At 41.4% G+C, this 17,359-nt stretch overlaps 1 protein-coding gene across 2 annotated transcripts in view; it reads left to right on the forward strand.

The window, feature by feature from the left end:
• c6 (complement C6) overlaps positions 1-17,130 on the forward strand; it is a 34,504-nt gene extending 17,374 nt beyond the window's left edge. Inside the window, exons 6-21 of one of the 2 annotated variants that reach the window (XM_021590212.2) lie at positions 8,707-8,863; positions 8,959-9,100; positions 9,204-9,345; positions 9,542-9,686; positions 9,779-9,988; positions 10,253-10,493; positions 10,603-10,725; positions 10,891-11,057; positions 11,259-11,484; positions 11,733-11,901; positions 14,381-14,495; positions 15,129-15,261; positions 15,452-15,646; positions 15,817-15,904; positions 16,121-16,362; positions 16,568-17,130. In XM_021590212.2, the coding sequence (XP_021445887.1) occupies positions 8,707-8,863; positions 8,959-9,100; positions 9,204-9,345; positions 9,542-9,686; positions 9,779-9,988; positions 10,253-10,493; positions 10,603-10,725; positions 10,891-11,057; positions 11,259-11,484; positions 11,733-11,901; positions 14,381-14,495; positions 15,129-15,261; positions 15,452-15,646; positions 15,817-15,904; positions 16,121-16,362; positions 16,568-16,752 (2,680 nt within the window). In that variant the 3' untranslated portion in view covers positions 16,753-17,130. 2 annotated transcript variants of the gene reach the window in all.
• The last annotated feature ends 229 nt before the right edge of the window (positions 17,131-17,359 follow it).

A 17,359-nucleotide genomic window follows, 5' to 3' on the forward strand; every position in this document is an offset into this window, starting at 1 on the left:
ACTAAATGGTAACTTTACATGAAGTAAAGTTGTGGGGCTTGCTTTATCTCTGTCCAAGTATTTTTATGGTAGTGGAAGAAGCTGAAATGTTTTACTGTACTATTTAAAGTAAAGTAGTTGCATACTGTATAGTCAAAGTAACGTTTTGTAAAATGATTGTCTGATTACTTTGATATACTACTATATAAACCTTATTACTTTGGATTGTTGGGAACTTAGATCACAAAAATGCATAAACTACAGTTGATGCGTTTGAACACTGAAAGAAGACATACAGATGCAGGATCTTAATTTGAGCCAGTTTGCTACAGCAGGAAAATAATTGTGCAGCAACAGCAAATGTGAATTATTCTGTGGTTTCTAATTAATGGGCATTTTTTGTAGGGGTTGATACATTTTTCATTGAGGCAAATTATTACATTTTAAGTGGAAATTACAAACTTTAGTGATCCTTTTTAAACCTTGAATACAATGCAAGTTTGCTTTTCTGCTGTGCAGGAAAATTTTCTGCAACAAAAGAATAATCAAATTAAGATCCTACATCTATCTGTATGACAATGCGATCTTCTGTCAGAAGATGGGAATAATAGGCAGGATTGTGTGCACAACACTCTTAGCAAAGCAACTCTGAATCATTAATGCTGTGGGTTTCAGATAAATAGATGCATGATTTACTTTTGTAAAACGTTCAGTGTAAATTAAGTTTAATTTTAGTTCAAATCAAATCAAATCAACATTTATTTGTCACATACACATGGTTAGCAGATGTTAATGCGAGTGTAGCAAAATGCTTGTGCTTCTAGTTCCGACAATGCAGTAATATCCAACGAGTAATCTAACCTAACAACGGTTGAATGACGATGTAATGATTATAAAGTTTTAGGCTATTTGGGGAGAGAAATATGATGTTGCATCTAGTGATTACAGCTTTTTAAAAGTATTTTTGTGGTAGTTGAAGAACTGTGTACAATGGGTTTGTATGTAGACCTACTGATAGTTAGTTGTAGTTCTATCTAATAAATAAACTCTTTAGACTAACAGTGATAAGTACATTTCCTGAAGAAAATGTGGTGTGCTTGCTAGCTTATGTTAAAGTATGTATGGTTTTGAAATGGTATAGTAGTGTTAGTGTCTGCAAGAGTAATGGTGGTGACTGTTTTTATTTTTTTATTTAACCTTTATTTAACTAGGCAAGTCAGTTAAGAACAAACTATTATTTTACAATGACGGCCTACCGTGGCCAACCCCTCCCCACTGCGTCACTCGGGAACCCAATAGTTGAAAAAGTAAGTTGACTAAAATATTGATTGATTGATTGATTGATTGGTTGGTTGGTTGAGATCAATGGGCAGCCTGAACATGTGAAAGTTAGTTTGGTGTCTCTTGCTTGAACGGTTCAAGAGTTACAATTATTGTTGGTGGGTATTACAGTATATGCATGTGTATGCACACTGTCATGATGTTGGCTTGATGGGGGAGGTTTTATGACCCCCATAAATACCTTTCCACTTTTCTCTCTCTCTCTACTTTATAGAGTTGACTCTTGTAAAGCCTTTGTTAACATAGAAAGAGAGAGTCTGGTGACATCAAAAGGTGGGAAACTGAACCATATTTCGGTAATCCAACCAGTTGAAAATATACGTTGGTACTTAATGAATAGGATGTCAGATCAGTTGATGTCTGAGACATGATTACTGATGACAGGACAACATAAACTGTATCTTGGAAAATCAGATTCACATGGAATTGTTGTGCAATTTAAATGTTTAAATATGAATCTATTTGTGAAAAGAAGAAATGTAATTTTAGCTTCTGAAATGAGAGAACGGTTTGACACTCTGCTCACTCAGAGGCCTCGTCCAAGTGAACAGACATGGGTTGTAAACTATGAAACACGCCCTTCTTTCACCACTATATAAACCCGTTGATGAAAATTCAACTTCCTGTTCCATGGACGTGCGGACTTGCGGTCCCCACGTTGAAAAAACAAAGATCACATACAGAACTAAGTCAACCTCAGCGTGAGCTCTGGTTGAACGACAAGAACCTAACGAAATTAGCATCGAATTTCAACGTGAAGATGACGATCAACACGCCGAAAGGATGAATTTAGACTATACCAGCCAGAATATAGCATGAGCTTAAAAGTATAGCAACTTGGTATGAACTTTGAACTCTTATTCACTAAAGAAGTGATACCCTCTCCGCCCGTTAAACGTGGGCTAGGAGAGGACGGACAGAGTATCCATTCTACCACGCTCCAGTTCACCACTAGACATTCTTCAGAGAACAAGAGATCCATGCTGGACCACCCGGCCTTCCATCTACGAACAACCGATCGAAGCGCAGCTCAGAGAAAACATTTATTGCATTTTCCTTTTTCAAATGGGCGGTTATTTAGAATGCATAAGATACTGTATTTATGATAGCATAGCTGCCTACGTCCCGATAGAGACACAAAACCTTTTTTCTCCTCAGTCATCCCGCTCTTTCACTCAAACCCAACTCCCTTTCTTAGTGTAACCAGCCTTCATATCTGTTCCGTCCGCTAGGGACGTTTTCCTTTGTGACATAATTTGTAATCAATGTATAATACATTCTGTGTATATGTAATTCTGTGTGATTATTTAGGTATTTAGTAAATAAATGATGAAACCAAATTTTGTATTGCTGATTCAACTTGTTAGCCAGGAAGATGAAGATAACCAAGAATTTACAACTTTCAGATGAGACTGAATAAAGTGACGATTAAATATTGACTGCTACTGATGTAAAAGATTACTAGGTCTTTAAGAGTTTATTCGGAAGATAACAGCTCTATAAACATTCTTTCATTGTGCCCCGACTTTCTAGTTAATTACATTTACATGATAAGCTTAATCAGGTAATATTAATTACAGAGAAATGATTTTATAGAATAGCATGTCATATCACTTAATCCGGCATAGCCAAAGACACGACAACATTTAAGAAGTTATAAATTATAGTGCAGACAAGAGCTAGACCAGAGCTAGCTAGCTACACCCAGGACCAGAACTGAATCTGCTAGCTTGTGACATGACTTACTGCATCTGTAATGAAAGCAGTTGATGGGTTACTAAAACAGCTTTACCTCTTGATTAGTAGAAGCGATTCCTGATATTTTCTCAGATTTGAAATGCAGAGAAGTTCAGGAAGAATTCATATGCTACACATTTTTGTCTGTCTTGTTGGGGGAGTGGTCAAAACTGCAGTTGTTTGGAAAAAGTTAGGAAACCATTTTTTTAATGCAGTTACTAAAACAGATGTATGGTTAGATTGGTAGCAGATATTTTTGTTCTGACGAAAGATTTTAATAGCAGAGAAGGAGACATATCCTTTAACGTTTTGTCTAACTTGTTGTGAAATTGGTCAACATTTCAGTTGTCTATAAAAAGTTACAGAAAATGTTGCTGATGCAGTTATTAAAACTGCTGTAACATTTGATCCATTCCAGATAATTCTGCTCTTATTTCAGATTGGAATAGCAGTGAAGGAGACCAAGATGTCATATCCTCAAACCTTTTGCCTAAGTTTTTGGCAAAGTGGTAAAAGTAGCTGATTTGTATCAAAAGTTAAATTTTTGCATTTACAGTGAATGGAATGTTGGAAGAGATGATGTCACAATGGGACCTTTAGAATGTTGAGGGAATCCCATGAAAGTGGATGGACAAAAATAAAGATTAAAAAAATTCTGACTTAAAAGGTATAAAAGATATCAAAATGTTGTATGTCTGCACACTGGTCCAGACCAGTCTACACATTTTAAAGTTAAACAGCGTTTCTAGCTTAACCCTTGTGTAGTCTTAACATTCTGTATACTCACCTTGTCATAAGGGTAAAAAATGACCCGCCCTCACTAAACCCTAAAATATAGCAGCTTAATTTAATTGTAAACCCCAAATCTATTTTGCATGAAGAAACAACCTGTCATTCATCAAAACTTTGTGAATATCTGGGTTTTCCCTCTTCACAATGCAGACTGCATTTAATCAGTGAACACCACTCGTTTTTATTACAACACACCTGTCATAATTGTTTTCTTTACTAAAGTAGAGGTTTATTATTATTATAGCTAAAGGTACTGCATAGGTGTAAAAAAAAAAAAATTGTGCCAAAGATAGCACTTGTATAGCCTAAGAAAGTAGAAGAAATGTGCAGAAAGTAGTTCTGAATGCCTTTTATTGAAGGTAAACAATAACAGTCTTGAACTTTTTTGGCAACATAGTGATATATACTTATTGTACATACTGTACAATGAGGAATTCATCTGCAAAGTACTAGTCTTAATTTTTTAAACCATTGCTCCCTCCCACCCACAAGTGGTGTAAACAACAACAATAAATAAGAATAAAATAAGATAATTGATGCAAAACAAAAATGTGAAGAACATAAATCAATCAGCTCTAATTAGCACATGTAGGACAGTATGCTAGTGTGTGTGCCTGGACTTTTCAGATGTATTTCTCACATGTTCAGCACATAGTATTTGTTATACAGTCCTTCTTTGGGGGGCAGAATTGGCATCTCCTCCTCTTGCTTGCCCCAGCTGCAACCTCAGGTGGATCAGGACAATATTCATCCCCCTGAACAGCTTTCACAAGTGCTGCAGAGGCTGCTGTGTGGGGGAGGCACTCCCTTCTTTGAATGTACAAGTGCCTTTCCCAGCTGCTCCAGGAACACCATCCTCTTGTTCTGCTTATCAGGCAACCAGGTAGGGTTGATTTTGTTCCATATCACGAAGGCATTGTATGAGGACACATCAATGAGGTTATGGAAGATGACCATGGGCCAGCTGGCAGTCATCCTCCTGCAGCTGTAAGATCCAATCACCTTGTCCAGGTTGTCCACGCCTCGTTTGTTGTGGTTACAGTCCAGGTTGATGGCTGGCTTCCTGTCCTCACGATCACTGATCTCAGCCATTTTGTGCAGTGTGCTCAGGAGGACCACATTCTTGTTCCTCTTTGGGAGATAAGACACTAGAGTGGTGGTGGGGTGAAGGCAAAATTTGATGAAAAGGCCTCTCTCCCCCTTGTTGCGAGCAGTGCAGGGGGAGCTTAGGCTTGTTCTTTCTAACTGTGCCAACCATGGTTATCTTCCTCTTCAGGAGCTGCTGGCTGAGTTCAATCAGTAGCACACATAATCTCAATTTCTCATTGTGTGTGTGTATTTGTGGTTGTTGTGGTGTGTAAATGATTTTATAACTGCCTGGTCAAAAATACAATCTTTGTGCCCTGGTGGTGTACAGCTTTCATGGAAATATGAACAAAGGCGATGTTTCACTTTTTCTAATGTTGGGGTCGTTCTAGGAAAAGTCATCAAATTTCAAATTTTCATTTTTGACTCTTAAGACAACACAAGAGGAGTAGCGTATTAAATAACAACAATAATAATAATATTTATAAAAAAATCAGAGTATGATGAAGATTTACAGTTTAGCATGTCCCATCTAATAACAAATTCAGAGTTAGCCTACAATTATAAGACTTTTGTATTTGATTTTAAATAGCCTAGTAATTGGGCTTTTAAAATATATTTTCATGATTAACAGGCTGACACATTGCCTTTAGCTACAGAATATCCCACCACCATGTATTTCCAGATCCTCCCCTCTCTCCTTCATTCCTTTCTCCAGAAAGCAGAGAGAGGGGCTGTCAAACGTTTTAATTAAATATGTTTTGCTGTGAAAATATGTTACTGTCGATGTTCACAAACAGATTTCATTTAGTTTCCCAAATTAAGCAGTGGGTAGTTGCAGGAACAGGGTTGGAGGGACCATAGGCGGAATATCACCTCACATCTGCAAAATAACCGAAGTAGCCTACCAACATGCCGGATGAACATGAGTGAAACGAACCCTGCGGGAAAGTGGCCTCCGTTGCAAAAGGATGACGTATTTTTTCTCTTGCTCCCTTTCCAGTACATTTGCTAATGGGCCATTCTAAATCTAAACAAATTGTACACATTAGTAAAGACAAGATTCAATTTAAATTGAGAATAGTCTGATGGATGAAAATATGATCACTTGAGGAGAGAACAACGTGTGCAGCAAGGAACAAAGCACAAGCTGTTTTTTTCCGACTTTCTCAAATCATCGATAGCTTAGTCATAATGCAGCCCATATATCTTAATTTATAAGGCATTCTATGGTTTGCAACATTTCACAACTTAAGTTGCCAAAAAACTCTAAATCTAGCATATTGATAGATCCTGTTTCAAATGATCACTTTCACGCTCAGGGAATGGAAAAAAAATATTATTTCTATTTTATTCAGCTAAATTCATTTAAATTATTGCTACTATAAAATCATATAATGTAAAATAATGTCAAAGGCACTTATAAGCATTTCTTGTCTGCTAAACAAGCCAATAGCATGGTGCATAGCCAGATAACATTCAGTGCATTCGGAAAGTATTCAGACCCCTTGACTGTGTCCACATTTGTTACATTACAGCCCTATTTTAAAATTGATGAAAAAAAAAAATCCTCATCAATCTACGCACAATATCCTATAATGACAAAAGCGAAAACGGGTTTTTCGACATTTTTGCAAATGTGTTAAAAATAAAAAAACAAAGAAAACTGAAGTATTCAGAACATTTCATATGAGACTCGACATTGAGCTCAGCTGCACCCTGTTTCCATTGATCAACCTTGAGATGTTTCTACAACTTGATTGGAATCTACCTGTGGTGAATGTAATTGTTTTGACATGATTTGGAAAGGCACACACCTGTCTATATATACAGTTGAAATCGGAAGTTTACATACACTTAGGTTGGAGTCATTAAAACTAGTTTTTAACCACTCCACAAATTTCTTTGTTAACAAGCTATAGTTTTGGCAAGTCAGTTAGGACATCTACAAGTAATTTTTCCAACAATTGTTTACAGACAGATTATTTCACTTATAATTCACTGTATCACATTTCCAGTGGGTTAGAAGTTTACATACACTAAGTTGACTGTGTCTTTAAACAGCTTGGAAAATTCCAGAAAATTATGTCATGGCTTTAGAAGCTTCTGATAGGCTAATTGACATAATTTGAGTTCATTTGAGGTGTACCTGTGGATGTATTTCAAGGCCTACCTTCAACCTCAGTGCCTCTTTGCATGACATCATGGGAAAATCAAAAGAAATCAGCCAAGACCTCAGTAAAAAAATTGTAGACCTCCACGTCTGGTTCATCCTTGGGAGCAATTTCTAAATGCTTGAAGGTACCACGTTCATCTGTACAAACAATAGTATGCAAGTATAAACACCATGGGACCACGCAGCTGTCAAACCGCTCAGTAAGGAGACACATTCTGTGTCCTAGAGAAAAACATACTATGGTGCGAAAAGTGCAAATCAATCCCATAACAACAGCAAAGGACCTTGTGAAGATGCGGGAGGAAACCGGTACAAAAGTATCTGTATCCACAGTAAAACGAGTCCTATATCGACATAACCTGAGAGGCCACTCAGCAAGGCAGAAGCCACTGCTCCAAAACCGCCATAAAAAAGCCAGACTACAGTTTGCAACTGCACATGGGGACAAAGATCGTACTTTTTGTAGAAATGTCTTATTGTCTGATGAAACAAAAATATAACTGTTTGGCCATAATGACCATCGTTATGTTTGGAGGAAAAAGGGGGAGGCTTGCAAGCCGAAAAACACCATCCCAACCGTGAAGCACGGGGGTGGCAGCATCATGTTGTGGGGGTGCTTTGCTGCAGGAGGGACTGGTGCACTTCTCAAAATAGATGGCTTCATGAGGAAAGAAAATTATTTGGATTTATTAAAGCAAAATCTCAAGCTCAAGCTCTGTCAGGATTAATGGGCCAAAATTCACCCAATTTATTGTGGGAAGCTTGTGGAAGGCTACCCGAAACGTTTGACCAAAGTTTTTTTTTTAAGTATAGGCAATGCTACCAAATACTAATTGAGTGTGTGTAAACTTCTGACCTATTAGGAATGTGATGAAATAAATAAAAACTGGAAAAAATCATTCTATCTACTATTATTCTGACATTTCACATTCTTAAAATAAAGTGGTGACCCTAACTGACCTAAGACAGGGAATTGTTAGTAAGATTAAATGTCAGGAATTGTGAAAAACTGAGTTTAAATGTATTTGGCTAAGGTGTATGTAAACTTCCGACTTCAACTGTACGCGTTCGTGAGAGACTCAAGTTTCCACCGAGGGGTTAAGTTAGTGTGTAGCCCAAACGGTTCAGACGCTACAGACAGAAGTTGGTAGATCAGATGTACCGACTTCAGACGAGTCCTGCAGATCCGGACGGGCGACATCAGGGGATGTAGTGGATTGAGACGCAGCCCATGCAAAGAACCAGATATCTCTAGCTTAATTAAAGTGATTCATTTTTATGGGGATTTTGGTATTATGTTAACTAGATTTCCGCGGGGCCGCAGACATTGACTATTGTTATTGTTTTACTATAATAAGAAGTATGTCAAATATTTAAAGTGGGATTTTTGCTTCACAAGCCCCATAAATGACATAAAGGAAGGATATTTTACTGTAAGTGATTTATGATTAATGTGTATAATTTTGAGGTCAGTTGGCCAAAAGCTCCTTTTGCGTTTGTTCAGCGTTTCCATGACCATCTCAGTTTTAAACAAACCACGTTTGAAATACAATAGAATACGACTTTCTGTGTTTTCACAATTCCCTCCTCTGCAGGAGTATCCGATATGATGACTATTACTGGAAGAATAGCTGTGAGCAGCTGTGTCAAAAGCATGAGAGTCGGGCATGTAACGTCCAGGCCTGCTTCATCCACTGTCAACTCACTGATTGGGCCAACTGGTCCGGGTGCTCCCCGTGTGCCAAAAAACAGGCAAGTGAAAGAATATACACACACAGAGACACACAGACAGAAATACACGCACACACTTCCACCATCTGTCTCTGACCAGTTTTCTGATGTTGTAGTTAAGGACTCGGTCACTGCTAAGGCCTTCCCAGTTTGGAGGCGTGGAGTGCGATGCTGTTCTGACAGAAGACAGAGCGTGTTACCCATCAACAGAGTGCAAGATGGAAACACTCAACTGCAAAGAGTTTCAGTGTGGCAATGGTGAACAGTCACATATTCACCTACTACATATACAGTATGGACAAAATACTGCATGTGCACATTTAAACAAAACTCTGCTCATGTACATTTCCCCTTGTCGCAGGTCGCTGTATCAGCTCCAAACTAACATGCAATAAACAGAACGACTGTGGGGACAACTCAGATGAGAAGAACTGTGATGAATTCAAAATAGTGTGTCCTGTTGAGAAGAGAGTGGTCCCTGGAGCTGACCTCATAGGAAACGGGTAGGTTAAAGGTCAAAGGCCAGCATAAGACATTGCCTGGAGCAGTGGTCAATGTCATAGTAGATGTTTAGCAGTAGTCAGTGAATACAGAGCAGGACTGCTTCATGTAATTTCTTGATACGTATCCTGTGATTTTAAGAAAAGTAACGTAACTTCAGGGTTAATGCTGCTGGCTTCTGTTACTTTCCTGTTTTAGGTTTGATGCCATGGCAGAGGCTATGAGGGGTGCGGTACTGGATAACATGTTCATGGGGGACACCTGCAACCTTAACAGGAGCAGAGGCAGCAGCTACAGGCTGTACTACCGCGTCCCAGCCAATGTAGAAAGCTTTGAGATCAAGGTACAGTACTAATGCATATAGATCTCATCTTATTCTATTCCCCATGTTTGACTGGTCTGGGATCAGATCTAGCTGTGGTTCTGCTTCCACAGGTCGAGATCCCAGATGACTTTAAACAGGAACCCCAGCCAGTCTACAGTGAGACCGTCAACCTGGCCTCCCCACCAGTCTCTACCAGAAGTGATTCCTCCAGTGGTGACTCTAGTTCAATCTGGGTCCCGATCTTCTTCGTTGGTTCCAGACGCCACCACCAATCCAACACAGACACATTCAAGCAGGCTATTTCAGCTTCAAAGAAGACGGCAAGCTGCATCTACAGTATATGCACTCTCACATATTCACAATCACACACACAAAAATAAACACCCTGATCACAGTATTGCAACGTAGTGGTAGACCTTGAAGTAGAGGTTTCCCTCAATCACAGATCTAAGATCACATTACCATACCCTCTATCCAAGCAGTAGGACTGGCATTTACTGTGAGGCAGGCATACAATCACTGCGTTTCAAAGCTGGGAAGGTAACACTGACGTTATGATTACGTAATCTCACCCTATTCTGCAGGACTCCCAGTTCTTCCGAGTGCACCAGGTGTTACCTGTATCCAGATTCAGGGTGAAGGATTCAGACCTGTACCTGACAGAGCCCTTCTTACAGTTTCTGACCAGCCTGCCCCTGGAGTACAACTACGCCCTCTACAGGGAGATCTTCAAGCACTTTGGGACCCACTACTTCGCCTCCGGAACCTTAGGGGGACACTATGATCTGCTTTACCAATACAGCAGACTGGAGCTTAAGAACAGTGGTACGAGAGCACAGCCTTGTAGTCAAAAGGAGGCACAATACCCACTGCTAGTGCATTGTTCTCTCTGATTTCATAAATTGTTCATTTTTTTTGTGTTTCATTGTTACAGGTTTAACAGAAGAGCATACCAAAGGATGCCTAAAGTCTGAGTCGAGCATGTTTATAATAATATACTCGCAAAGTTCAAATGTTGTAAGATGCTCCGACAATACAATGACTCAAAAACATGAAGGTTGGTTTTTCTAATTACCGTTACACACAAATTGAACATTCAAGATAGACCACCTTGCTCTAGTCGTCTTGACTTTTCACTTGTTCGGTTTCATTAAGTATCTCTCTCAATAGTTTTGTTGAGAACTGGCTCTTCACCCTTTACTGTTACTTCTGTGTTGGTCAGGGTCTTTCGTGCAGTCGTCAGAGAAGTCTTTCTCCATGGTGCGTGGAGGCCGGACCGGAGAGGCTGCAGCCCTGGCCTGGGAGCAGAAAGGGGCTGCCCCTGACAGCACCACTTATAAGAACTGGGCCAAATCACTCATAGACAACCCTGCTGTTGTGGAATATGAGGTCAGAACTCCCTCCGTGGAATATAATGAAATAGGATGGAAACAATGAATCCAGTTAATTCATTGATTGTGTATGATTGGCTGTGATATAGTGAATCCAAACCATCTTTTTGAGATACTTTTGGTTTATAACAGCTCTTTCCTAAGACATAAAACATGTCACTTCCTGTGAGAAATCGGTCTCCTTCCTATCTGTCTCCAGCTGTTGCCCATCATCAATCTGGTCAAGGGGATCCCATGTGCTGCCACTAAAAGAAGGCACCTGACCAGAGCTCTGGTGGAGTACCTGGAGGACTTTGACTCCTGCAAGTGTGCCCCCTGCCCTAACAATGCCCGTGCCGTCCTTTCTGGCACAGACTGTCAGTGCATCTGCCAGACGGGCACCTATGGGCCCAACTGTGAGCAACGGGCGCAAGACTACACCTCAGGTACACAGCAGCACCCACTCACTCACTGATATACACATTTTTATACAGGATGAGGATTATGTATAGTCCCTGTTGTGTATTGCACAGTCATTTGACAGTGCTCAGTATGTTTGACTGACACCAGACACTGCTGAATGTGGTTTGACTCCTGGTGATTAGTACACACCAAACAGTGCTGAATGTGGTTTGGCTTCTGGTCTGTAAACACCAGGCAGATCTGAGTGTGGTTTGCTGTGTGGTTTCCTCAGAGGCAGTAGATGGTTACTGGAGCTGCTGGGGGACATGGAGTGCCTGTGATGCATCCATGAAGAGACATCGTACCAGAGAGTGCAACAACCCCGCTCCCCTGAGGGGGGGAAAACTCTGCCAGGGACCGGCCAGACAGGAGGAGGGATGCTTCATCTCCATTTTCCAAGAGTAAGAGAGACTGACATGTTTAAGCCTTGAGACAATTGAGATATGGATTGTGTATTTGTGGCATTCAGAGGGAGAATGGGCAAGACAAAATATTTAAGTTCCTTTGAACGGGGTATGGACGCGAGCTGCACAGTGACGCGAACCTACCAGACGAGCTAAATGCCTTTTAAGCTCACTTAGAGGCAAGCAACACTGAAGCATGCACGAGAGCTGGATGACTGTGTGATAACGCTCATGGTAGCCAATATGGACACTCTTGGAAGCCGATGTGAACAAAACCTTTAAACAAGTCAACATTCACAAAGGCTATGGGCCAGACGGATTACCAGGACATGTACTCAAAGCATGCCCGGACCAACTGTCAGGTGTCTTCCCTGACATTTTCAATCTCTCCCTGACCGAGTCTGTAATACCTACATGTTTCAAGCAGACCACCATAGTCCCTGTGTCAAAGGAAGCGAAGGTAACCTGCCTAAATGAATACCGCCCCGTGGCACTCACGTCGTTAGCCATGAAGTGCTTTGAAAGACTGGTCATGGCTCACATCAACAGCCTCCTCCCGGACACCCTAGACCCACTCCAATTTGCATACTGCCCCAACAGATCCACAGATGATGCAATCTCAATCGCACTCCACACTGCCCTTTCTCACCTGGACAAAAGGAACACCTATGTGAGAATGCTGTTCATTGACTACAGCTCAGCTTTCAACACCATAGTGCCCACGAAGCTCATCACTAAGCTATGGACTCTGGGACTAAATACCTCCCTCTGCAACTGGATTATGTTCTTCCTGATGGGCTGCCCCCAGGTAGTAAGAGTATGCAACAACACATCTGCCACGCTGATCCTTAACACTGGGGCTTCTCAGGGGTGTGTACTTAGTCCCCTCCTGTATTCCCTGTTCACCCACAACTGCGTGGCCAAACACGACTCCAAACGATCATTAAGTTTTCTGACGACACAACAGTGGTAGGCCTGATCACCGACAACAATGAGACGGCCTATAGGGAGAAGGTCAGAGAACTGGCAGTGTTGTGCCAGGACAACAACCTCTCACTCAATGTGAGCAAGACAAAGGAGCTGATTGTGGACTACAGGAAAAGGCGGGCCGAACAGGCCTCCATTAACATCGACGGGGCTGGAGTGGAGCGGGTCAAGAGTTTCAAGTTCCTTGGTGTCCACTTCACCAATCAACTATCATGGTCCAAACATACCAAGACAGTCATGAAGAGGGCACAACAAAACAATTTACCCATCAGGAGACTGAAAAGATTTGGTATGGGTGCCCAGATCCTCAAAAGGTTCTACAGCTGCATCATCGAGAGTAAACACCAGGCAGGTCTGAGTGTGGTTGCATCACTGACTGGTTGCATCACCGCCTGGTATGAGAACTGCTCGGCATCTGACCGGTAGGAGCTACAGAGGGTAGTGCGAACGGCCCAATACATCACTGGGGCCAAGCTTCCTGCCATCCAGGACCTATATAATAGGCAGTGTCAGAGGAAAGCCCATAAAATTGTCAGAGACTCCAGTCACCCAAGTTATAGACCTGTTTTCTCTGCTACTGCACGGCAAGCGGTACCGGAGCACAAAGTCTAGGACCAAAAGGCTCCTCAACAGCTTTTACCCCCAAGTCATATGACTGCTGAACAATTCATAAAATCGCCACCAGACAATTTACATTGACCCCCCCCCCCCCCACCCCCCTCCCTTTTGTACACTCACTGTTTGTTTGTTACAGTACCTATGCATAGTCACTTCGCCCCCACCTACATGTACAGATAACCTCAACTAGCCTCTACCCCTGCACACTGACTCTGTACCAGTACCCCCTGTATATAGCCTCGTTATTGTTATTCTTATTGTGTTACTTTTATTAGTACTTTTTATTTTAGTCTACTTGGTAAATATGTTATTCTTGAACTGCACTGTTAGTTAAGGGTTTGTAAGTAAGCATTTCACGGTAAAGTCTAGTTGTTGGATTTGGTAGTTGTTGCCAGGCGCACCGGTTTGTGTCAAGAACTGCAACGCTGCTGGGTATTTCACGCTCAACAGTTTCCCGTGTGTATCAAAATTATCCACCACCCAAAGGACATCCAGCCAACTTGACACCTGTGGGAAGCATTGGAGTCAACGTGGACCAGCATCCCCGTGGAATGCTTTCGACAACTTGTAGAATCCATGCCCCGGCGAATTGAGGCCGTTTTGAGGGAAAAAAGGCAGGGTGCAACTCAATATTAGAAAGGTGTTCCTAATGTTTGGTATACCCAGTGTATATTGAAAGCAGGTGTGGTTCCAGTGTTCATTAATACACTTTATGTTAGTGTTTCCTTTATTTTGACAGTTACCTGTACATACCACTCCAGTAAAATAGAATCGATCAGGAAGAGTGTTGGTCTTCTAGATAAAAACGTACTGTTGATTTATATACCTGAGTGCATTTCTGATTTTCTGTTGGTCTGTCTTTTCTCCGCAGGCAAAATGTATGTGTTAATGATGAGGACTTTGCCACAGAGGGGCGGGCGGAGGGCTTGCCTCCCGGCGTGGAGGGCTGTCCAAGACCCAAGCGTCCTGCCAACAGTCACCTCAGGGTAGACACAAGCTAACAACACTAGCTGCTAACAAAGCTAACAGAGACAGAACTCACTAAAGATCTCTGAAAGAGTGATATTTCCAAAGACTCTGGGCCAGCTCTCAGTGATGTCACAGTCTTAGTGACCTTTACCTGTTTATACCCTTATTAGCATCTTATTTTTCTTTATTTAGTCTCTCTCTCTCTCAGGGGTTTTATTGGCATGATAAAGAATTACATTGCCAAAGAAAGTGAAATAAACTATCATAAATAAACAATAAGCATTACACACACAAACATTTTCAAAGAAACGTTTGACATGTCAGATTGTTAACTACAGTGTTGTAACAATGTGCAAATAGCTTTTCTTTTCTGGGGGGGGTCAGTCACAGTGGTCAGATATTCTTCCACTGTGTACTCTCTGTTTAGGGACAGATGGCATTCCAATGTTTTCAGTTTTTGGAATTAATAATTATTTCCCTCATGATTTGGTTGGGTCTAATTATCCTGGGGCTCTGTGGTATCTGTTTGGATTTTTTAACAGAGCCCCAGAACCAGCTGGCTGAGGGGCCTCTTCTCTAGGTTCATCTCTCTGCAGGTTAGGGCTTTATGATGGAAGGTTTGGTCTCTCTCTCTGTCTTCTCAATGTCAGAAAGATAAGCGTTACTATGAGTTTGGCGACATGGAGGAGTTCCTGTGCTTCACAGGGTTTGAAATGGAAGGTTACCAGTTCATCAACTGTCGCCCTGACGGGACCTGGACCCCTCCCACAGGGATGTGCATCAGTAAGTCTGTCCTCTTAGGAACAATCCCTGCATAGAATGCAGACAGAAGGCATAACACTCTGTCCACACCAAACCTCTTTTGTATGGAAAGACTTTGGAATCCATGTTTTGCCAATAATATAATACTTTTTTTTATTTTTTATGTTTTAATGTCAAACCAGTCTTGTTGAGTATTTGTCCTCCATCTTAGGGAAGGTGTGCTCCCCGCCTGCCGTGCCTGAGGGTATGACTCTGTACCCCTCCAAGAAGGAGTACAAGGTGGACCACTCCGTGGGACTTGAATGCACGGAGAGAGGCATGGTTCCGTCAGAACAGGGCTTCTACACCTGTGCCAAGAGTCTAACCTGGGAGCCTCCACTTCCTAAAGACCTGCACTGCAAAATAGGTAGTCTGTCTCAAATGGACTTTGAAGAAACATTAGAGGGATGTTGGTGGAAAGTTGGCATCCTTTTAAAGACCTCATAGAGTTTTTCGACAATTAAGTGGAGATCACATGATTGACAATATAATTAAATTACGTAATTAGATGTTTGTCCTGTCAATGTGTCTGTCCAGATAAGCCATTTGTTCCTGACAATCAATGTGGGAGAGGAGAGAGGCACGTTGGATCCAAATGTATCTGTGTGGCACGTGAGACATGCCTGTGAGCACTTTTACCTATCAATCATAATTAAGTCATGAACAATTCAATATTAATGGATTTTGAATTGCCTTTTAACATTAGCTAAACACATGCATCTGAAGGCCACCATAATAATTTGGTTCCCGAATCAGTCTGTTCATCTAGATTTGTCCTCTTCTTGGACTGACTAATGATTTCCATGTCTGTGTGTGCTCCACCTGTGTGTGTGTATTGCAGCCCATACAAAACTGAGTTCTGCATCTTCAATGCTGAAGTTGGCAGTGGTGTGATGATGTCTTACTGTGGTTTCCACTCGGGCCGTTGCCATGGTGACCAGCTCTTCTTCATGAATGTGGGCCCGTGTGACGAGGATGTGGTCAGCCTGGACTGGGCCAAGTTCAGGGTCAGCATGGCTGCCAAGAGCTCAGTCCAGGAGCCCTGCGACTCTGACACCTGCTATGAGTGGGAGAGCTGCACTGGTATGACTGACTGACCACAGATTCCCTCTCAGATTTAGATAGCACTTGACCACTTCATCTGAAATAACCTAATCTGCAAAGAGTTAACTAGTTTACATACAATACAATTAATTATGTTTCAAGGATGAATGTGTCGATAGGGTTTCAACATAGCAAAATCATTTCATATACCTGTGCTCTTTCCCTTTTGTCTTTGTGCAATCAGAGTCCAAACAGTGTCTGTGTAAAGTTCCCCGGGACTGTCCTAAGGAGGGAGAACACATGTTCTGTGTGAAGCTGCTGAAGACCCAGAGCAAGAGGAGTGTGAATCTGTGTTTCATGGCTGCCATCAAGTGTAGAAAGATGGAGTTTGAGATTCTCAACGAAGGCCTGTGTGAAGAGTCCACATAACCAGGTCCCAGTGTAGCTTTCCTCTTCCTGTATTCTATCACTCTCTCCCTCTCCATTATATCATACAGCACAACTGTAAAGATGGACGTTCTGAAGGAGCTGATTTTTGTCCCGTTTGAATTGCAGCTTTGTTCAACTTAATTTGTTTTACAATCTAGCTTGAAGTGAATTTCTTTGCATGTTATTTTGTGCTTGTATGTCTTTTTTATATCCTTTTATGACTATTTTCTTGTGTTGTTATGAAATCAAATATATTTTGGCAAAAGGTGGTGTTTAAATTAAATTAACAAAAACAAATATGTTTGTATCCAATATTTTATTTACAACAACTTGCAACTACATATAACTGCCAAAAATAAAGGAAACACCAACATAGTGTCTTAATAGTGTCACGTGTGTTCCCTCTCAGGCCTCTAGGTCACCAGGCTGCTCGTTAGGGCGCACACCTTTCACCAGCATTGCATGCATAATGACACTAACCTGGACTCCATCACCTCCTTGATTACCTGCCCTTTATATGTCACTCCCTTTGGTTTCTTCCCCAGTCGTCATTGTTGCTGTTTCATGTCGGTGCGCTGTTTGTGGTTCTTGTTTTGTTCATTTATTT

Source organism: Oncorhynchus mykiss, chromosome Y (genome assembly GCF_013265735.2).
Source record: "Oncorhynchus mykiss isolate Arlee chromosome Y, USDA_OmykA_1.1, whole genome shotgun sequence".
Lineage (NCBI taxonomy): Eukaryota > Metazoa > Chordata > Actinopteri > Salmoniformes > Salmonidae > Oncorhynchus > Oncorhynchus mykiss.